Source organism: Pteropus medius, unplaced genomic scaffold (assembly GCF_902729225.1).
Source record: "Pteropus medius unplaced genomic scaffold, Ma_sr-lr_union100, whole genome shotgun sequence".
NCBI classification, from domain to species: domain Eukaryota; kingdom Metazoa; phylum Chordata; class Mammalia; order Chiroptera; family Pteropodidae; genus Pteropus; species Pteropus medius.
The window spans coordinates 14,501,766-14,525,011 of NW_024346062.1; the positions used below are offsets into that span (position 1 = coordinate 14,501,766).

The window sequence follows — 23,246 nt, forward strand, 5'->3', positions numbered from 1 at the left end:
CAAAAATGATTTTAAAATTCATGTATTTAGTTAATACTCATTGAGCACCTGCTATGTATAAGGCTTGGTATCAATACCAAGGAAATTAACTTGTGAGTTGACTCAGATCCTGCCTTCTAGATGTATTGGTTTGAAATAAAGCAAATAGATTGCCGTGAGTGTTATGGCACGAACGATTCTGAGACCCACGAAGCCAATTGAGATTAATTATGAGCCCTTATTAGCGGGCCTCTACCACGAAGGGCTAGAAGAGATCAGCCCCGAGCTTTCAGAGGAGGCAGCTGATAAAGCTTAAGATCATATCCTGGAGGTCTCCTGAACAAGCAAGCAGATTACAGAAGTAGAAGTTGGCTGTTAGCATATCTTTGCCCGGAACACCCTTAATTAACAAGTAAATGGATTACAGAAGCAGACATTGGCCATCTTCATATCTTATACAATACACTTCCTAAACCACACACAAGCAAGTAGGACAACTTCTGATATCTAAAGATATTTCTTCCCTGTAGCTGACTTAGCTAGTTGGCTCACTTGAAAATTTTCCACCCTTAAAAGTGAGCATTTGAATAAGCATGACTTTCAGCTTTCTACCTGGACACCAGCTATCGGGATACTAGTAAATCACACTAATAGCTGTGACATCTATCTCAGTTGTTATGGCAGGTTTTCAAAGGAGATATCATAAGCCTCTCAGAAGAGAGTGTATGTGCCCTCCTGGTAAATTGTGGGCTGGTCTTCCTTAGGTTTTTTGATGAGCCACGTCAGATAATAGCCTGGAAATGTAAGATGAGAAGTAGTCGGCTTTGTACCCATAGATAGCAGTGCAGAGTGAGGCATCAGTTTGGAGGCCAGGCCTCCCTAGAAATGCTAGTACTTGTTTCTCCTGAAGCCACGAGTAAGTAATTGAAGCAATAATGAGAAGATTGAAATGAAAACAGAGGAAGTATATATTTAATTTTCTTGCTTCTCACAGTGTGAGAGGTATCCCCCTACAGATAGATGGCAAGTAAAGTCATAGGATAAATTGTGTCACATCTCCCTGAAGCATCAATTTTTCTCAGATTTTGAGAGAAAACACACATTGTTTTTGTTCAAATTAATGCAGATACCCTATGGCGTTATGGTGAACTTTATATAAATTTTTAAATGAAAATATTCAACTTAAATTGAAAAATTATTTTCCTACAACAGACCACTTGAGACTACCCCCAACCCATCCAGAGGTACCCATTACTCTGTTGTGTTGATGAAATGGTTTGAAAAATAGATGGATTTAAGAGGATTAGATCTCTTAGAATAGGCTTTAAAATGTAATCAAAATTTGAAAATTTATGCTAGTTATAAATTAGCCAGGGTTATCAGTAAAAGATAAATAATAAAATTGAGAGGCTCATATGGAATACAGCTGTGAGTTGACTTGTGCTGGAATTTGTGGTAAATCATTTCACTTTTCTTTGCCTCTGATTCATCTCCCATAAAATGAGATTGATCAAATCTGCATTTTTTTTTTTAAAAAGTACCTACCATGCTTAAAGCACTGTGTCTAATTCTGCAGGACACCCGAGCTGCAGGCTGGCCCATCTAGCGGTGGGAAGAAGGCAGTATACCTGGGGCTGCAGCTCAAGGCAGGTTAAGACAAGGAGCTGTTTAGTGAGGAATGGAGGCATTCTCTCTGACTGGGAAATCCATAAGGATGTTGAATAGATCCCATCTGAGTGAGGCGTGGAAGGATAGCTAGGGTTGCAGGCTTACAGACTCATCGAGGTGGAAAAGTATATAAGATGTGTTCTGGGTACAAATGCATTCCAATGTTGGGTGAAGCACAGGGAGGTGAGTGGTGGGACTGTAAGACCAGAAAGACGGGTTGACACGTTGCTGTGGAGACTGCTGAGGTGAGTTTATACATGTGGTAGTGATTCAACAGGCAGAGGATAAACACTGAAGATTAGAGAACAGATGGAATGATGCATTAAAACCAAGCTGCAGAAGGATTAAGTGACTGCAGTGGGTGGGATGAAATGGAATAGAGATAGGAAGGTGGACGGCTGATCAGGGGCTGTTTCAGTAGTCCTCCTGAGTCCTAATTTAATCTAAATTGGAGCTGAGATAGAATAAGACAGTGGGGAGTGATGGAGACATTGCGGAGGTAAAATCTTCAGGTTTTAGAGAATGACTGGCTGCAGTGGGCAAAGGTGAAGTAAAATATCATATCCTTGGGCTTCAGAGTGTGAATGAATTAGGTTGGTAACCCTAGGGTGAGGGCCTGTGCCAGTGCAGGGCTGGCACCTGAGAGTGAGCGCCTCCTTAAATTGTGAGCCTGGTCCCTAATTACCACTGACAGGTGGACAGAAGTCACAAGAGGAATTGATTGAGGAGGAAAAGTGTCTGATTTTGGACACGCTGAATTTAAGTGTCTTGAGCTGCCCCAAGAAGTGTAGCAAGGCAATTAGAATATTGTCTTGGAGTACAGGAGAATGGGGAGAGAGAGAATGGAGGAGGGGAGGGGCTAAAGGACATGAATGAATGTCTGCATAAGGTCCTGGCTGAGTCATGGATGTGGATTCAGGTGCCCAGACTCAGGCTCACACCTTGGTAACCCCCACAGTATTTTTAACATAACAGTCTCAGCAGTCAATTTATTAAGCACTTTCTTATATAATAGGTACCTACATGGGACTTGGTATGGGCCAAACACTGGCTTTCACACTTCAAAAGATTAATTTATCTTACCCTCACAATCTCTGAGGCAAGTATGGTCACTGTGTGAAATTGGGGCGTCTCACAAATGAGGACACTGAGGTACAGCCAGCATGTTTCAGCTGGTGTTCTCTTCACCTCCATTCTCTACTGCCCAGATTTCGGGAACTGGCAAATGGGACCGTTCACTCTGTCCATATGGGCTTAAATCAGTATAATGAATGAAAACATGCTGCCATTCTATTTTTTGAAGTTAAGAATGATTCACTGTGAAGAATAACCTGCATTCGAAGAGAAAAACAACAATCTGAGGAAAGACCTTTTACTATTTAACTCAGATTAAAAGTAAATATTTAATTCATCTTAACCCCAACAACTTCACCCATTTAGTTCCTGCCAGGCCCTGAAAACATTTGGTTCCTCGTTCTAGAGGATGATTTTGAACAGGGCCACCAGCACAGCACAGAAATGTTTAGAATGTATGCAGTTGGGGGCAAAACAGAGGAGATGCCAGAAGTGGCAGAGAACGAAGGGCACACAAATGCCTAGTAGAACCGGGATGGTGCTTGGTCCTGGCTGCTGTAAGAGATGAGTCAGAGGGATCCTCACCAGGGTCAGACTTCAGAGAAGATTATGTCTGGGTTAAGGCATGGAAATCAGACTGGGAAATTATTGGCAATCTTTGATAGAGCAACTGAAGTACAGTGGTAGAAAGGAAATTTATTTTAGGAAAATAAAGGAAAGAGTAGGTGATGAGATGCCAAAGAAAGGGGTATGGAGATCTTGATGTGTGGGAGCAAAGACTAAAATAGCAACAGCTAGAAGTGGCCACATATTGAAGGAATTTACGGGTCTTGCAAATCTTGGCGTTGGGCCTTGGGAGAGGCAACCAAGAGTAGTAAAGAAAGAGACGGCAGTTTTAGATTCAAATCTTGATTCTGTTTTTCACTGTGTGACCTGAGAAAGGTTACTTAAGCTCTCTGAGCCTTGCTTTTCACATTACAAATATACATTAATATTATTTATGCTGTTCTAAAGAAGGATGTAACACATACAACACAGTGTCTGGCACAGAGCAGATGTTCAGTATGTGATCAAGGCTTTTACTGTTAAAATGAATTCATTTTTAAATATGTATTATTATTGAATTTTAAAATGTATGTGAAGAAGTTTTGTTTTTTTTCCTTTCTAAATCCCCACCAGAAAAAAGAAAATAAATCATTAACCTCGGCTGTACCAGTTGAATCCAAACCGGGTAAACCATCTGGAGAGGTATGAAGATAGTAGTGCATTTCTGCATAAGATATTTATTCAGTCTCTATTTCTTGATTTCTTGAGGGCAAACAGTACAAGGGAGTAACTTAATGGATCTTTTTAATGAATTGTTTCAAGCTAATATGAGTAGGTCGAAAGTATGATTTTATCATATATGTTTATAACATTTTATATTATAACCCTCTGTTCTCAAAACTCCAGTTACATTCCATGGGGTTTACATTGCACTTTCTTTCCTACAAAAAGACACTTTCTTTAACCAGCAGTATTACCAAAGAATATCAGGTACTTCTTCATTCTGAAATTTCCAGTCAAATTAGTCTAATGCTAACAGGCCCCAAATTCTGTTACATGATCAAGTAAGTTCCTAATGTTGTAGTGGGAATATAATAGTTGCAAAACAAACAAACAAACAAACAAAAACAACCACTTTTAATCTGAATTAAATAGTAAAAGATCTATTTAACCCAGTTAAATAGAACAAAAACTTGTCACTTTTACTCTGAGTTAAATAGTAAAGGATCTTTCCCTTTACTACTTAAATACAGGTTTTTCTTCACAATGAATTGTTCTTAACCTGAAAAATAGGATGGTGGCATTCTTTCATTCATTATATTGTTTCAAACACATATTGACAGAGTAAACTGTCACTTCTTATAAGTTTAACATCCCTTTCAAGTAATTTGTGAACATCTTTGGGGAAGCAAATGAACAACAAAAACAAAACCCACAAATGAATGAAAAAACACAGGGCAATCCACTTTTTGACATAGATTTTATTTGGAAAGAGGTACTATAGTGAGATTTTGTTGTGGTTCTTTGCATATTTAACTCTGGAAAACTACTGATCAGCAATAAATATCAAGCATTTCTCCTATTGCATATAGCAACATGGTCATAATTCTTTGTATTTTGTTCGTTTTTTTTAACTGTCAGTAAATTGGTCTGGCAGCTTTAATGAACCATACATTTGCTCATGTAGTTAATGCCTTTAGATTAATTAAAATTATGATTCCTACTTGAATGTGGCTTTTTATCTTTCTACCCTATAATCTATACTCTGAGATGTTAAATAATAAGGACTATTAGGGACCAGATTTTAACTGTTTTGATAGTTAAAGAACTTTTGGTGTTTTGGTATTTTTTCCACATAGAATGGTGTTTTTAGTTTTAAAAAAAAAGTCAAAAGTGAAATATATATAACAAATAGCATTTAAATATCTGCTCTCTCTTTTTTTTTTTCCAGTCAAGCATGGATGCTGCTTTGGATGACTTAATAGACACTTTAGGGGAACCTGAAGAAACTGAAGAAGATAACACAACATATACTGGACCTGAAGTTTTGGTATGTGATCTTGGTATCTGTAAAGATTCATTCTTAATGGGTAGGACAGCAAAATAAGGTCATGATGCACAAAAGGATACCTAGTGTTTTGTTGCTTAGAGAGAAATGGGATGATGTCAGTATTAAAATCAGCAACTAAAATCAGTGTTGGGGATAAAAATGTTTTATCCTATGGTAGCTATACTATTACATTGATTCAGCAAACATTTACTGATTGTGCTGAGACAAGTGCCAGCATGCAGCCTCTTGAGTCACAAAGACTTTTCAGTCCTCAAAATCTGAGTCCCATGGACTTGAACTTATTTCAATCTGTAGATATAACCACTCTCAGTATGTCTTTATTCCTAATTCTTAAAAAGCAAGAATATTATGTGTTCCTTGATATTTTTTTAAAAAAGAAAAGACATGCCATAGACTAGAAGGAAATATTTGCAACAGACACAACAAAGGATTTGTGTGCAGAATTTGTGAAGAATTTTAAAAAGTAAGAAAGACAACCCAATAGAAAAATTAGGGGATAACTTGATTGGCCAATAAACAGACAAAATGAAAGTCTCCCTAGTAATTAGGAAAATGATATAAAACACGAAGAGATATCACTTCATACTTAACAGGTTGGCAAAATGTAAAAATCTAACAACTCAGAAGAGAGCAATTCCATGTCTGAGAGGATTGATTCCCCAGAGGGAGCCTCACCCAGGTGTACAGGGAGCTATAAGAACAGCTGAAACATTTGGAAATGATTATGTTCAGGAGAGAAGATAAGGTGATGGAATACTTTCTAGTCGTTAAAATGGATCATAATGTATCAACATGGATACATTACAAAAACATCATTTTGATTAAAAATAATACATTACAGAATGCTATATAGATTATGATACCATTTATATAACATTTGAAGATATACAAAGTAATGCTGTATATTGTTCTTGGATACCTACAAGAACAATATTGCTTTAAGATATCCTCAACTTTAAGTGGGTAGATATGATAAAGTTCAGAATGATGGCTATCTCTGGTTAACAAGGAAGGGGAATGGGATTGGAAAGGGTTAACAATAGTTTCATAAATTAAGAATGGAATAGTACTTTGGTATCAGAATATACGTATAACATTCTCAGCTAAATAATTATATAATATCTCTATTTATGTGATTTTTGTTCCAGGATCCAATGACTTCTACCTACATAGAGGAATTGGGTAAAAGAGAAGCCACAATTCCTCCCAAATATAGGGAACTTTTGGCTGTAAGTTAAATAACCGTTTACCTTTACTGTTTCCTTTTTGGAATATAATATTTATCACAACGATATACCTACAAATTTTTTAATTTAGAAAATAAAATGATGCGTGTGAAGCTGCCATTAGTATGGCACACACTGTATTAGTTTGCTAGGGCTGCCGTAACAAAGTACCACAGACTGGCTTAAACAGCAGAAAGGCATCATCTTGTAGTCCTGGAGGCCAGAAGACTGGCATCAAGGTGCGGACAGGGATGGTTCCTTCTGAGGGAAGGATTTGTTCCAGGCCCCTCTCCTTGGCTTGTAGATGGCCATCTTCTCCCTATATCTGTTCACGCTGCCTTTCCTCCATGTGTATCTCTGAGTCCACGTTTCCCCCCCTTTTATAAGAACACAAGTTATATTGGTTAGGGTCCATCCTAAAATCCTCATTTAACCTTAATTGCCTCTTTAAAGGCCCTGTCTCCAAATACAGTCACATTCTGAGGTACTAGGAGTTAGGACTTCAGCAATATGAATTTTGGGAGGACACAGTTCAACTCATAACCTTCACTGAGGAATACATTTTGCTAATTATGAGGGTTAATTTCACTTTTCAACATTATCCAATGAATATTTGTTTCAGAAGAAAGAAGGGATCACAGGCCCTCCTCCAGACTCTTCGGTGAGTTTATATAAATGTCCTCTAAGATCCAGATGAACATTTTTTATATCTTTGGTTGGCAGGTAAGGCTATTCTGTATTTTGGGATTATGGCTAAAGTAATCTCTAAGTCAGATAAAGTTTCTGTTTGTTCGGAGAAAGGAGGTGGATATGGGAGTTGTCTCAGTGTTTACTGGTTTCATATGGAGTTTTTTTGAACAGAAGAGGGAGGAGCCAAGAAAGTTTTAGGATAAAATGTTGATAAAAATAGAATGAGAATATATCCTAACATGTAATACATTTAGAAGAGGGGAACAGGAAAATAATATTGCAAAAACCCTTTCCTTTCTATACATAGGCTTCCATCAGAGTTATTTTATTAACAGATCTCATTTGGTGGTAAAGGAATCGCCAAATACATTCTTCATATGCTGGGTTTATAATCTGATCCTTCACTTGAATGATTCCCACATGTTACCCATCATGGTGCCTGTTTCTTTAGAAACCCATGGGGCCCGATGATGCCATAGATGCCTTGTCATCTGACTTCACCTGCAGTTCTCCTACCGCTGGTGGAAAGGAAACTGAGGAAGAGGTATTGTTTCCAATGTTATTAGTGGAACTTGTTAGAAACCCTCTTGAACTTTATAACAACTGCTTTTTAGTTCCGGCTACTACATTTCTCTCATCTATAAATCTAATCTTTTGTGTTTTGTTTTTCAGAAATCTACAGGAGAGGTTTTGAAAGCTCAGTCAGCTGGGGTAATCAAAAGTGCTGTCCCACTGCACGAGAAAAAAAGAAAGGTGGAGGAGGTATAAATAATTACTTCTTTGAAAGTAACCACGGTCCACCTGACAGCAGTTGTTTTCCTAAAGCTAAACTAGCTGATTCAAGACAATCCTAATAGTGCATTACACATGACAAGGAGCATCTTTTCTCCCTCTGGTCTGTGTGGAATAGTGAAACCAATGAGGCCGATACTGATTATCTCCAGGCAGGTCTTTTCTGTTTCCACAAATGCTTATGAGAGATTTCGGCACAACCTCTTTGGTCACGAAACAAGACTATCTCACCATTACAATATGCAGAAGGGCAAGACACCAGAGAAATTATACTCTTGGAACATAAAGTCTTTAACGTGGTTTCCTAAAGGAGTTTGAGACTTGTGAAATTACTAGAAGAATGTTGAGGCTGTTTCTGTCTACCTCTCTTAACCACAATCAACTTAATTCTCACAAAACCTAAAATGTGGTTCTATACCTCTGGGCTGGATGAGAAAAGATGCCCCAGTCCAGATACTACAAGGGACAGTTTCTGTTGGAGCTGCTCTGCCTCTCCCCTCCCGGAGTGGACAGTTTATTTTTATCTAGCTGGCTGAAGGAACAGTAAGAACACCACACCCCTGAGAGTGGGAGTTCCTACAACCATCAGTCATTGTGCCTTCAGAGAAGAAGGCAGTGGGGGCCACCTCAGGTTTCTCTACTTTCTAGGCTTAGCTGGTTTGCTTTAAAGGACAGGGTTGTCAGAAGTTATTTTTAGAAAAAGAAAAACAGGATAGCGAAAGTTTTCTTCTTGAGCTTTTATTTTGATATGAGTATTTTATAATGGCATAATTATCATCGTAGTTATACCTCTGACTTGCTAAATAAGAGGTGCAGTGTGTGCCTGAGAGCACTGTTACTGTAGAAACGTGTCTTAGCTCCAGTTTTCACTCACTGGTAAGTTCTTGATTATTTCTCTTCTGCTAGGTTTCAAATAAAATTGCCTTGCTAAAGTCCTTCCCCAACTGATGGTTCATTTTGTAGACTTAAAATTTGTATTTCACAAAGAAGTGGATGGATTATTCAGGCTAAAGAGGTGTTCTCTTTTTTTAATGGACAGACTTTTTCCTTTTTAACAGGACACAATGAGTGATCAAGCATTAGAAGCTCTTTCAGCTTCTCTGGGCAGCCGGAAGTCAGAACCTGAGCTCGACCTCAGCTCCATTAAAGAAGTCGATGAGGTATTGACCTTGGAGTTCATATACAAAGCACATTAGTCTGCAGGTTACAAAACTAAATGTGTTATGCATATTTACAATTCTTATATAACTTTTATTGGAGATTTAAAATGAACTCTTCATTCTGCCTTACCTTTAGGGTCTGATTAATTAAGATTATTTATTGCTGAGGAGTTAGTAACCAAGAAGGATATATGAGTGTGTCTTGTAAACCATCTAGAATTTTAATATTTAAAATGAACACTAATCTCCTTTGCCAATGCTTAAATGACACCTGACTAAACAAGATAACGCAGGGGCAGTGGCCTGGTGAGAAATAGTTTTGTCTGCTGTTGTGGAAATTGGAAACTTATATTTTCAGAAGGGGTTTGGGTGCTTCTCTTTATAAGAGAGGGAGATGACTGTAGGTGGGTGTGGAGACTATTCTGTTTATAATTATGGGGAAAGATGTTGAAAATTTGTCTCAAATTAGAATAAAATCCAGCAACAGTTACTCTGTAACTGAAGCTGTTGCCTGTTTAGAGTGTAATACTGGAGAGTTTTTACCCCACCACATTTAACAAGATCTTAACAAGCCTTCTGTAAGCCAAAGCAAGCTTATTTTTGGTGGAGAGTTTTAATATTAAATGACAGTTTCTTAAAGAATTTTTCTACTGAGTTCTCTGAGGGAAAAGAAGAAGGAAAGAAGAGAGTTGCCCTGAGGACATTTCTGACAAGGTAGTAGGGGGTGGGGAGGACATGAGAATGCAGCCCGAGGTCCCTCAGGAACACCACCCTATCAGCTCAGGGAGGGAAGCTGGCAAATGTCGCTGTCACAATGCCACTGCCTCTGCTGTCACTTCCTGTTCTGAGTTACTGGGGAAGGTGAGTCTCACCAACTCCCAGCAACTCTTCCTGAGTCTGGGACTGCCTTGGTCCAAAATGGGCCAGTTTCTATCTTCGACTTTCCTTGAGGGCTCACCGGACGCAGTGTGGCACCACAGGTTTTGTGAAGGCGAACACAGGGGAGCCGAGGAAGCAGTCCTTGTCCTCCAGGACCAAGTAATGTATTGGGAAGAAAAGAAACTTTGACTAAAACACAATGCGAGATACCCATTACTGGGAGCAGCCAGATAGAAGGAAAGGGTGGTCCTGGCAGAACCCCAGGAGAGGGGTGGTATCCAACTAAGCTGAGTTGAGGTTCCACCGCCAGAAGGCTCCATGGCAGTGAGCCAGTTGCACTTTTGCCTTGGGCTTCTTACAGATAATTAGGGTGATTTAATGAAACAATAATTTGGGGAGGGAAGTTGTAAACATAAATCTCAGGACAAAAAGAAGCTTAGAGTACCTAAAATCAGATAAGTAGATATAAAAAAAAAAAAGTAAAAAACTTATTAAGCACTTTGGGTAACTAGTTTAGAAATGCATATAAGTATATTAAATTTCCTCCAGAAAACCTCAACAGCAGTAAACTCCTAAAATTTCAATAAAAAGAACTGTTCTTTTCTACTTTCTCCACTGGTTTTCGCTTCTCCACTTGTTTTTCTTTTTCTTTTTTTTTTTTGAAATGTACAAAATGTCAACATTTCCTAAGATCTTCCAATCCTCTGTATGCTAAGGCTGGATTTTTACTATCTAATGGTAAATTCATTACTTCCTGGATAGTCTGATGTTGTGATAGGGCTCATAAAGGTCACATACTATAGGGTCCACAGCCACTCAGTACATTCTAGACTAGAGAGCAGGCAGAGGCGAAATTACATAATACTTCAGAGAAGAGGTTCATGCCTACTTGTCATTTTTATAAGGTATCAGAACATAAAATAATATTTATACTGATACCTCATTAGAAATCTCCCGTTTCTGTGTAGTTACTAATCTAACGCTAATTCAATTCAGTATAGATACTGTTTTCAGTGCCTACAGTGCAGACATTTTAAGAATATAAAGATCAAAAAAATGAAAAGGATCTAGCTGTGCATGTAACTAAGTGGATTGGAGTGAAGACAGTCTCTATTAAACAGATGACCCCTGACCTTCACAAAGGTTGGTTTATGGGTGGAGACCTCACAAATCTATGAAGTAAGGAGTGCCGCTACATAGTGGGGCTTCCTCTATATAATGCAGTAGAAATATAAGTAAAAATGTTAAAAAAAAAAAAAAAAAGAAAAACTTTCATCCATCTTTTAATGAGTTGTTATTCTATAGAACAATAAAACTGCAATTCCAAAGCCTAGAAGAATGCCTGCCTCATTAAAGTGCTTAATATTTTTTAAAATTAATCAGTTGACTAATCATTCAATGGAGAACTACCTGGCTGATAATATAGGTGGGGAAAGTGGGTTGAGCTGGAATTTGCTAAGTGACAATGCACACACCTCACTTTGTGCCCAAGAGCTCCGCGGTTTGTGATTAAATCCATACCTTGCTATAGATTACAATTGTTATATAGCATGGAACTTAGCGTTACTCAATAGTTGTTCAAAATACAAATGTTATATCCTAGAAGCCAGTGATCTATTATAGGACTATAGTACACTTTTATTTTTAACAGACTTGATTGTTCATAGTACATTAATCCAGAGAAGTTCTGGTGTTGTTGAAGTGAATCTTTTTAATGGCCCATGGATCTGCCAAGATTTGCGGCGGGCTGCTTCTTCCATTTCTGAACTGTGGTCAACATGCATGAGAACTGATTGCTTTCTCCCCCATAGGTAACTAGCTACCTCATTGAGTAAGACAAATGAAGTCTGTTAAAATCATTGTAACTAAATTCTGCGCTGTGCTTAACTGTCTTGAGTATTTTATTTACTTTTCTCTGGTGATCCTTACAAGTCAATAGCTAGGTAAGGATTACTAACAACCCCATTTTATAGCCGAAGAAACCTAGTCGAAGAAAAACTAAGTGGCTTCCCAAGGTCACAGAGTGTGTGAGGCAGGACAGGGAAACCTCCCTAGGACTCCTGGCTGATTTTTCTGTCATTCTCCTTGCTGCCGTCCTCAAAGCCACTCACCACAGTCTGTAGTTTACAAAGCACGTGCAGACACTTTTATCTGATTTAGTCTTCTCTACAGCACCCTTAAAGTACATAAAGTGATGCCATCTTATTTTACGAGTATCATCCAAATGTTTGTTTATTTTTTTCTCCACTTTTGTCAGGCAAAAGCCAAAGAAGAGAAACTAAAGAAGTGTGGTGAAGATGACGAAACAGTCCCAGCCGAGTACAGATTAAAACCAGCCACGGTACATTGTTAGTCACCGTGCACGACTGCAGCATAAGGCCTCTTGCGTTCCCATCATGTTTGTGGGGCCTGTCCCCATGATGCTTAAGGACCATCTGTCCTGGTTCTTACACTGACTCTGGAAACCCAGGACCCTTTCTACTCTGCTCTCTGCAATTGTTCCCTTTAAGGAATGGTTTCCTAAGTCGTGACCATATGGTCATTAAAATTCTCACAAATCCAAGTTTTTCTACTATTAACAATGCTTGATGTAGATTCTTAACCTTAAAGCAGAAGGAATAATTTGGGAATAATTTTTTTCTCTACCTGCTATATGGATAAAAGCACCATCGATCTTCTAAGTGGTAGATATAAATGTACAGTTATTTTCTCAGTTAAGATGGTTTTGTTGGTTTCGGTTTGAAGTAAGGATGGTGGACTAGCTCCTGTAATTATATCTGTAATTTACCTTTGAAGTGATACACATAAACACATGATAGGAAATAGTTGTTATTTTTATATATGCTTATAAATGGAAAGTTTTTCATTTTTAGAAATATTCTAAATTGTGAAACCTCATATCCAGAAAAACCTAAAACAGTATTGTAGGAATAACATCTACCTCTTCATCCTGGGTTGGAGAATTGAGACTTTAAAAAAAAATATTCCATTAATATAGCTGCATCTTTCTTGCTAAAGATTTTTAAAAATTAATATTTTTCTATCAAATAGATAGAATTTTCTTAGTAACTTTTAAAGAAAAGTAGATATGCATTATATTTTATAACATTTGGTCTCTTGACTTTACATCTCAACTCTTTATTTTAATACTTTATAAAAAATAAATCTGAAATAGAAATCCACTTAAAGGAAAAAACAAGCTCTCCCCTCATGTCTTGGAATTCCCCAAGACAAACTTAACAGGACATGAAAGCAAAATTTTCTTTTTCATTTTCATTGACTTTTCAATTTTATTTACAGGATAAAGATGGAAAACCACTATTGCCAGAATCTGAAGAAAAATCCAAAGTTAGTAAATAAGTTTTTTCCTGATACTTATGGAAATGTAAAGCATAAATTGAGATAATTTTGAGACAAGATTTCACTCTGGAGGCTTGACACGCCAGCCTAGTATGAAGGAGAGGGAAACTGGACAGGGACACTCGGCTCATCTCTCTGACTCCTTTTCACATATTTTAATAATTATTTTCCTCGGGGTTATTACTAGGCTATTATAAATTTCTAGTTGATGTTCAGTGAACATTAGGAGCTAATGTCAAGAGGGCACTTAATTTAGATAGTTAGCACTTAGAGTTTGTTTCTAATCACAGTATCAAATACTCTGATTATAAACAGCCATTTCTTAAGTCGGTATTGACCAGCGAAGTTACCTGTCACGATAATTCTCAGCAGCAACATTTATTAATCACTTACTATGTGCCTGACTCTGCCATAGATGCCTTTCATATGTTATCTTTTTGAGTCCTCACTGAATGAGGAAGGTGCTATTATTATTCTCATTTTACAGGTGAGGAAACTAAGATACAGAAGGATTATATATATAGCCTAAGGGTCACACAGCTGGAAAATAGCAAGGCCAGAACTCCAAATTCAGACTGTCCAACACAGGGGCCCAGCTTCTGAATCACATGTCATTCTGCCATTGATTACTGTTATTAGTCAAAATCTCTACATGCCCTGAATAAATAATACACTTCCCCTGAAGAAACTAGGGATAGCAGAACTTTTCCACCAAAACCCCACATGGTCATAGGAAAGGAGTGTATGATCTTCTCCTCTGACTTACTCAGAAGGGATGTCATAAAGAAGTAAAATAAATCACAAAAGAAAAAATCTACACATGTCTTCCTTGGAAAGAATAGGCAGTTTTATTTTAACAGAATTACTCTGAAATTGCAGTATCAGGAAAACTTTAAATAAACCATTCACATTTTTGTGGCACTGAGGTATTTAATATTTCTTATTTGTTGCATGACATTTATCTTACACATTAATGAATGAAATGCCCTATATCAATTAGCTTTTGGTTTTAGATCCTAATATGTGTTATTGGGGGAAAAGTTCTGTGTGGAAACTTTTTAACAAAGTAAAAAATGGTCATGTCATAATATATAATGTCTCTTATCTTACAGCCACTGAGTGAATCAGAACTCATTGATGAGCTTTCAGAAGATTTTGACCAGAATAAATGTAAAGAAAAACAATCTAAGCCAACTGAACGAACAGAAGTATGTTTCTTTTTTTAAAAAGTCTCTAGTTTTGCTTTTTTTTTTTTTAACATTTTTCTATAATCTTAAAAATATGAGGCCAAAAGTATTTTAGCATGAGTGGTTGATAAAAAGGCCCATTATGCTATCTTTTTTTTAATGCAGTTTTTGTCTTGCCTTTTTCTGAATGTACTTTCTTTCCCCAAGCTGACCCTGTAATTCTTACAGTTTAAATCCTATAATTATTCCTTCAGGAAAGCATTCACACCCATGCTTTCCTTTTCTATTCCTGCTTTTGTAACTGACCTAGTTAAAAGTAGTCATCATTACTCTCCTCAAAATGGCAATGGCTTCTGTCTTCAGTCTCCTTCCAGTCCATCCTGTATGTCAACCTGAATTATTCTTTCTCGGGCTTGCTTATAGTCACATCATTCTCCTGCTCCAACCCTCAGGAGCTTCCCATTTCCTACAAAACAGAAGTTCCTACTAATGTGTTCTGGCCCCAGCTTCCATTCCTACCAAGGTGTGTCCCCACATCACTAAACTGTGACATCGTGTATCTCCATGGCTTTTCTTGTATCGTTCCTTCTGTATGGAATAACTTTCCCTCCTAATTCCAGATAAACTAAAATCTTAGTCATCCTCTTAAGGCTGCTAAAATATGGCCTTTGTCTCTTGCTTTTCCCTCCCTAAAACTGACTACCCTGCCAACACTTATTGCACAGAATATAATATTCCAGGTAAAGGTAAAACTAAGTTCTTTCTTTATATATCCCTGTTAAGACATTTCTTGCAAACAAGTTTTTAGCTCTGTTGGTCCTTTACATCTTGTATTTATACATAGTTTTAAATAGTAAGTTCTTCAAAAGAAGAAATCATAGCCTGTTGATGATCACCTGCCGAATACCTTGCATGTTATGGTCTAGAGTTCCATAAATGTCTGAATTAAAAACAATTTGAAATTTTACCTTGTGATAAAGTAAGATAGTACATTGGTTCTGAAACTTTAGCATATGTCAGGATCCCCTGAGGGTTTGTTAAAACAGAGATGGCTGGGCCTTATACCCAGAATTTCTTATTTAGTATGTTGGGGTGGGACCTAAGATTTTTCATTTCTAACAAGTTCCCTGGTAAAGCTGAGGCTACTGGTCCAGGGACCACACTTTGAGAACTCCTAGGATGGTATCACTACCTTGCATTTGTACATAGTTATTTACAATGTACAAGGTACTCTTAGATATATAAAAATGATGTATTTATATAAAGTATTAAATTATATAATTGGTATATTGTATTATTATATGAGAAATAACACAAATAATAATAGTTGCTAAAAAGTTATTGAGTTTACTATATTCCCAGGTACTATGCAAAGCACTTCAATTTTTATTAAAGCCCCCATCAACTCTTGAGATGTAGGTACTATTATTGTTCTCATTTTACAGATGTGGAAACTGAGTCTCATAGAAGTTAAGTAATCTACCTAAGGTAAGAGGTAAAACTAAGTTGAAATAATGGTAGCCAAAGAGTTTTAACGTGCCTTGACTTATTTACTATTATAGGTGTTCGGGAAAATCATGCTCACAGTGTATAGTATAGCATTGTTGTTCGGTGTTACTAACCAGATATTTCTAAAACTTCTTCATTGTACCTGCTTCTTTCCACAGGAATCTCAGGCGGGCGCCCCAGCTCCTGTGGGAGAGGATGTGCCTCGCGCCCCAGCTCCTGTGGGAGAGGATGTGCCTCGGGCCTCCATGTGTAGTATACAGTCAGCACCACCCAAGCCAGCCACCTTGGTGAGTGAGTGATCCTCCGGGCACTGAGAAATGACTTGGGAAAGTAGTATTCTGTTCTTCCTCCCATCCACTCTCTGCTCCATGTCATCAACATATTTTATTCTGACAAAATAATAAAATCTTATATAGCTAGAATATCTACTATTTGGGGGTTTCAGAGTTATGCTAGAAATTCAGGCTGTATTTAAATTTTTAATTAAATTGCTACAAACTGTGTTTTTCTTTCACCTTCTGAAATTCTTTCTAGTTCCTCAACTATTGTGGATAACCATGCTTTTGCATCTTTCAAGCCTGTTTGGAGTTCCACGAACAGCCCAATGTTATCTTTTACTGACTCTCCTGGTAGAATAATCTGTGCCAATATCGTCATGACCCTTCCAACCCAACTGAAGGGAGGGTGGTTTCTCAATCCCTTTCTTCATTACTTGCCTCTCTTGTATTCTCTGTTTTGTATGAAGTAAGATATTTAACTAGTTGAATCTTTGTTTCCTTTTGAATTCAGTTGGTTTTGTTTCCATTAAACTATAGAATCTGACTTAGAGAATAACATCAGTGGAATATGTTCCATTACTACAGACTCAGTGGATCTACACTCTGAAGAGCTAACTTAACCCCTCAGAGCCTCAGCTGAAATGAAAATATGGCTCCTGCCCAAAGCTACCTTTTGAGTCTAGTGTGGATATGGGCCAGATCGCAAGCTTACAGTGCAGCTCGATCACTCTTATATGGAAAACGGGCAGAAGGAACGTTGGGTTCCTCATTCTCTAGAGAGATTTAGGAAAGGCTTGCGAGTGGAGGGCAGGATCACCCTGAGAAGTGGGATTAGCACTGTTTTCCTGAGGAGACCAGTGAGCTGAAGATAAGCCAAGCACAGAGATGCGAGGCACTTGGTATACTTGGGATATGTGCATTTAGTTATTTGAGAAAATGGGGCCTTGAAGAAGGTATAGGGCAGGGGTCCTGGGTACCCTGAAGTGGTTGCTTTCTGTCAGGGAAGTCCTTGGTGCCAACTGCAAATCCCCTCAAAGTCCAGGGTCTGCCTCCTGCCTTAAACCACCCCCCTTTTTTTTGAGGTTTCAGGGTACTCTCCAGAAACTTTTACATTGTAGGAGCCAGGTCACAGGCCACAGTGGCAAAGACCAGGAAAAAGGACAGAATCTGGGACTGATGTAAGAAGTAGAAACAGAGGCAGTGACTGGAATCAAAAAGACAATAGCCAGCATTCCAGGGCAGAACTCTTGTGACCTAAAAATGAGTCATCTACACCTCGTGCCATGTATGACTGCCAAGGCCTTAGAGGGCTCAGTTAGTTCCATTCCAACTTCATCCTGCCTGTAGTGTCAAGCATTGAATGTTTAGTGGACAGAAAAAAAAAAAAAGCCCTTGTGTTTTCATTCTCTGGCTGCCTTTCCAGGCCTCTGTTCCACCAGCTCTGCTTACCATGGTTGCCAAGGTTACAGTCACTGAGGTTAGTTGGCATTTCTGGGATTGTGACACCCTTGGGAACCAGAGAGAATAACTGCAGAGTATGATAAAAGTCAGAAGGCTCAAGAAAGGTTTGAGAATTAGTGAGCAGAAGGGAATAAAAAGACCAGAGAAAGGTTTGTGGGTTGTTTGTATAAAAGTTTATTGAGGAAATCTAGAGGCCTGAGTTCTAGCTCTGAGTCTGGCAACATAAAGTACTACAGAAACAGAAGTTTCAGTCCTTAGTCCTATTTTCAGATTCCTTAGTTCTTAAGACTGCTTCTTCTAACTTTTGTTTCACTTATCTCTTAAGCCAAAGGGCTTGTGAAGCAGTGGTTTCCAAGGATGCTACAGCAGAGAGGAGGAGGAAACAGAAGTAAAGCATGAGCTGGTTCCTGGGACCAGTAGCAGCTCAGAGTGCTTATCTCAGGCTTGGGAACCTGCTGTAACTCTTGCAATTTGGATATAACCCCAAACATTATATATCAGGGATTTTCGTTGTCCTTGGAATAAACTCTATTCAGTGCCCAACCACTAGATGGTGATAAATCACTTTCCACTCAGACTCCCTTTTCCTCATTGGTGATCTTTCCTTTTGCAATGCAGCTTAGTGGAGAAAACAGCTTTTCTTACTTGGAATGATGGCTAAGCTATAAAACAGACACTTTTACTCTAAAAGTCCAGTATATAGTCAACATGAGGTCATAGACTTTCCAGATAAGAATAAACTTTGAGACTGCTTAATTCAAGGGCTTTTACATTTTTGACCAAGGCCAACAGTAGGAAATACATTGATATTACAACCTAGTACCCACACAAAAGACACAAATTTAATGAATGGCACTTATCCTTGTTATGTACGATGCATTCTATTTTCTATTCTAGTCGTTCAATAAAAAAAGTCCTGGCCATTAACTATAAATTGAGTTTATGAGCCACTAATATATGGATCATGGGTTTAGAAGAAGCCAGGTCTAGTCTTATATTTTGGCCCAAACACAGTTTTTGTTTTCCCTTATACTATCTATTGTGTGTTCACCCAGTTTCTTTGAAAATATCAGCATGGCAGGAGCTCACTAAATAAGAAGGAACACATTTTATTTTGAACAACTGGACCACGGGTAGATGGCTCTCACTGGTCCACTCAGGCTAGTCATTCACAGGTAGTCACCTGAATCAGCATGAATTCACTTTGACCAGTAGAAGCCACCAGGAGAACACAGGCTTCTGTGCTTCAGCAGAGGCTCAGCCAGAGCTGCCGCCTCTAGGATAGGTCAGGCTATTTCACAGAAAATTTTCCAAAAATATTTTTCTGTGCCATTTCAAGAACAATCACCAGAAAATCATTTTTCTTCTTTTCCAGCTTTCAGCGTCTTCGTGATACACCCTTTCCTTTGCCTTCCTTATTTCCAATCCAAAATACTGGGGTAGATCTTTAAAGTTTCTCAGTGTCTAAGTTGCACAAGCTTAATATAAGAACCTTGCTCTAATTTTTAACATTTTAGATTCTTTAAACATAGATTCTAATTCAGTTGATAATTCCAATTATTAAAATATGATATGTGCTTATCTAGGTGTGAAATATGGATATGCCCTTCTAAATTGTATGACATAGTCTCTTTTAAAAGGAGGCACTAACCACATACTTAGTATACCCACTACTGTACTTTTAGAAGGGCATGGTGCCAGATGATGCTGTGGAAGCCTTGGCAGGTAGCCTGGGGAAAAAGGAAGCAGATCCAGAAGATGGAAAGCCTGTGGAGGATAAAGTCAAGGTAACAGCAGCTCAGATACTCCTAGAAAGTAACAACCATCGCTTGCCCTCATTGCCCAAATAAGTTAGCCATTTTTTAAAATATATATTTCCCATAATACATGACTAGCTGGCTGTTACTGTGCATATCCTGCTTAATAAACCAAACCTGAGTGAGCATCAGTGCTTGAGCGCAGCAGTGGATGAACATCACACACACGTCAGAGTTCTGAGTCTCACCTTGCCCCCTTGCATTCCTGTCGCTGTGGACTCGAGAGAGGAGTGGCAGCTGCCTCCTTCTCCTTATGACTGCCTTTTAGCCCAGCAGGTTTGGTGGCGGGGTCTGCGCTTGCTAAACTCAGATAGTGTTAAAGATGAGGGTGCTGTAGGAACTCTATAAATATGGTCGTTTGGACGCTCTAACAATAGCTATATTTACCTCAGCTTTAGTCATTCAGGAAATTCTCTCTATGGAGAAAAGATGTGTTAACAATGAAAATGGTATATTTTTTATTTAGGAGAAAGCCAAAGAGGAGGATCGTGAAAAACTTGGTGAAAAAGAAGAAACAATTCCTCCCGACTATAGATTAGAAGAGGTCAAGGTAAATAGGCTGGGTATTTTTCTCTTAATTCAGACTGAACTCCATATACATAAAGAAGGGACATGGAAGCACACCTGGAATATAAAGATTTTGTTTCTTAATATTTCAAATACCAAATAGTGTTAGTCACTAATATCCTGTTAGCACACGAGTTATGAAGCTAAAATATTCCTAAGTGGCCTTTCACTCCTCCCTGAAGTGAGAGAAATCTAATGTCTAAGCTAGCTATCTCATTTTTTTCCTGTCTAATACATGGTTTCTTACAAGACCAGAAATAGAAAAACTTAGTAAACCGTTAAATAGATAGGAAAAGCAAAATGAAGAACACCTATTTACTATCAGGAGAAATTTGCAACTCAGAATAAATTGAAAAAAATAAGAGCGCCTGTTTAACATGGAGAAAAGTGATAAATTGGCCCATTGAATGTACAGATTGTTCAGAGCAAGTCAAATGGAGGAGACCCCATTATGAACTTTGTAGTTTAAATACAGCCACTTGAACAGGTGCAGACACATGGACAATAGAACAAATGCCAGTCATCTTCATAACATACCATTACTTAAGAGAATATTCAACTAAACTTCATTAACATTTTGGGAAAATCAAATCGCTACCCCTCTTACTCATCTATGTGCACGAGTCCATTTCTTTAGCAAAGACAGGAACTCTCTTGAGCTCTCCCTGATTAAAAGGTTATTATTCTACTTGATTCTGAATTTCATGATTCAGTTGAAACTATGACATTTCTATTAATTTGGGCTTGTGTGTATGCTGCTTTGCAAGGTTTTTAGAGAGGTCCTTAAGGGTCAGTGTTCTGTTACTACTGACCTCCCCCCGCCCCGTTTGGTAAATGCAGTAACTCTTCATGGTAGGAGTTTGGTAGCTTTCTCTCTCCCTTTGCTGAATTTTAGTAGCAATTTTTAAGCAGTCAGTTGGCTTTCCTTGACCATTTTACTGTGTGGTTGTTTCAGCCTCTTCTGGACTTGTTGATCTCATACATTATTAATTACCTACTGTTTTATAACATTTTTATGAGGGTTGGCTTGATCTCTTGTTTAAATTCTATGCTGCTATTCATCAACTACACTCACATCAGGCCTCTCCAGTGAGATTCAGCTCCCTGAGCATAGCCCACAAGTTTCTGCTTCCAGATATGGGGTGATTTCAGTTTGAGTGTGGAGCAGATGTGCCCCCAGTGGTCCCATGTGTCCCTAGGGAAATGTGCTGCCTATGCAGCTAAGGGATGGTGGAGAGCAAGCCCAGGTTCTGCTTTCCCTCCTAACTGAAGAATAGTCAGAAGGTTCGAGTGAACTTGCAGAGGAGATAGAAAAGGGGGAAAAGGTAAAGGAGTTTATGTCAGACAAGGGGAAGCAGGTAATACTCTAAACCATTGCACCTCCTCACATTTTAAATAAACTAAAACAAACAAAAATCACCTTGGCCAGTTTATTAGAAGAAATATAGATACGTAGCCTTGCACTTATTTATTTTTGTGTATCTGGATAAATGGGATTTACTAGTTATTTACAAACCTCCTTTTACTAAAGAGCCCCAAATGTTTTATTGATTTTTCCTGTTACTCAGAGTGGTACATAAGACTCATTTGAAGCTTGGCATTATCTGAGCCTTGTTTCAGAGCATCCCACCCACAGGATGAGCTCCCTAGGGCAGGGACTTAGTCTGTCCTAGGTTCTATGGTATTCTCAGTGTATACTGCAGGGATGGGCACGGAATTGATGCATATTATTGGATCTGTTGCCCTTTAAATTAAACAGCTTTTTCTAAACAACTTCTGCAAATCATCCTTGCCAGGCTCATCATCCCTGTTCTCCCACAAGGTCCTGCAAGCACTCTGTCACAGCACCACATGCCACACTATGTTAACAGTTTGTTTTTCTCCTGCACTAGATTGTGGGCTTCTACAGTATATTTTGCGGACCATGTGCATAGGGGATGCCTGATGTATGTGAGCTGTTTGTTGACATAAATTAATTAGGGCATATTCTCTGGTCAGAGAATCTGTTACCTGAAATGATGAATCTGATTTATAATGTACAACATCTGGTGTATAACCTGTTGACTCCTTATAATGTTTACAACTGTTCATACTTAGGATAAATGTGAAATGATTCAATGCCATATTTTTCTCGCCCTGGATAGGACAAAGATGGGAAACCACTCCTGCCAAAAGAGTCCAAGGAATCGCTTCCAGTAAGCAAGCCAGTTTTCTCTGAGTATATCTTTCTCATTTGGCCCTGACTGTTAATTCAGGAAGGGCATAGCTTTCTTTCTAATGAGTTGATCAGCATGTGAACATGACATCATTTTGAAGAGGAGACAAATGAAGTGGTGTTTGTTGATACATTTCCTGGTTCTTACAGCACATGAGTGAAGACTTCCTTCTTGATGCTTTGTCTGAGGACTTCGTTGGTCCCCCAAACACTTCATCATTTGTAAGTCTGAAACTCCTGGTTTTATTTCCTTACTTTTAGGGAAGCAGAAATAAATGACTTAGAATCTGACTTGGGAGCAGAGAAAACAGTCAAAAAATTAATGACCCTTAACCCACTGTAGCATTAAAAATGTGTTGCATTATGAAATACCGTTCCAACACAATAAAAATTTTAAACAGTGTAACTAAGTGAACCAGTGGGTGTGTACTCTCTCAAGTACACCTATGAAAAGAGAATTTAAAATTGAGTATATCTAAATTTCTTAGACAACTTTACCAATTGATACTCTACAATGTGATCATTTTCTAGATTACCTCTAGGGAAAATTCATGAGAATAGACAGTCCCTCAAAGGGAATTCTGTTACTAGAAAGTTTGGGAAATGTTGTGTAATGGTAAGCAGGTTTCTCAACTGTAGGCATTTTAGGGCTTTTTTGTTTGCAAAAATATTGTAAGTCTGTTAGAGTTATCAAACTTATATAACTGTAGAACCATTTTTTGTGGGGTCTGGGTTATTTAATCCTGTGTGGACAATGGCATAGAAAA

At 38.2% G+C, this 23,246-nt stretch overlaps 1 protein-coding gene across 13 annotated transcripts in view; it reads left to right on the plus strand.

The window, feature by feature from the left end:
- The window catches only part of CAST (calpastatin), a 103,804-nt gene that overhangs the window by 59,190 nt on the left and 21,368 nt on the right, over positions 1-23,246 (plus strand). For 12 of the 13 annotated variants that reach the window (XM_039875153.1, XM_039875157.1, XM_039875152.1 and 9 more), the window contains 15 exons: positions 3,901-3,969; positions 5,219-5,317; positions 6,487-6,567; positions 7,187-7,225; positions 7,706-7,798; positions 7,927-8,016; positions 9,105-9,206; positions 12,343-12,426; positions 13,386-13,433; positions 14,558-14,653; positions 16,300-16,428; positions 19,566-19,667; positions 20,164-20,247; positions 22,409-22,459; positions 22,630-22,701. In XM_039875153.1, coding sequence (XP_039731087.1) covers positions 3,901-3,969; positions 5,219-5,317; positions 6,487-6,567; positions 7,187-7,225; positions 7,706-7,798; positions 7,927-8,016; positions 9,105-9,206; positions 12,343-12,426; positions 13,386-13,433; positions 14,558-14,653; positions 16,300-16,428; positions 19,566-19,667; positions 20,164-20,247; positions 22,409-22,459; positions 22,630-22,701 — 1,239 coding nt within the window. The remainder of the gene's footprint in view (positions 1-3,900; positions 3,970-5,218; positions 5,318-6,486; positions 6,568-7,186; positions 7,226-7,705; positions 7,799-7,926; positions 8,017-9,104; positions 9,207-12,342; positions 12,427-13,385; positions 13,434-14,557; positions 14,654-16,299; positions 16,429-19,565; positions 19,668-20,163; positions 20,248-22,408; positions 22,460-22,629; positions 22,702-23,246) is intronic. The other variant, XM_039875156.1, reaches the window with a different exon arrangement.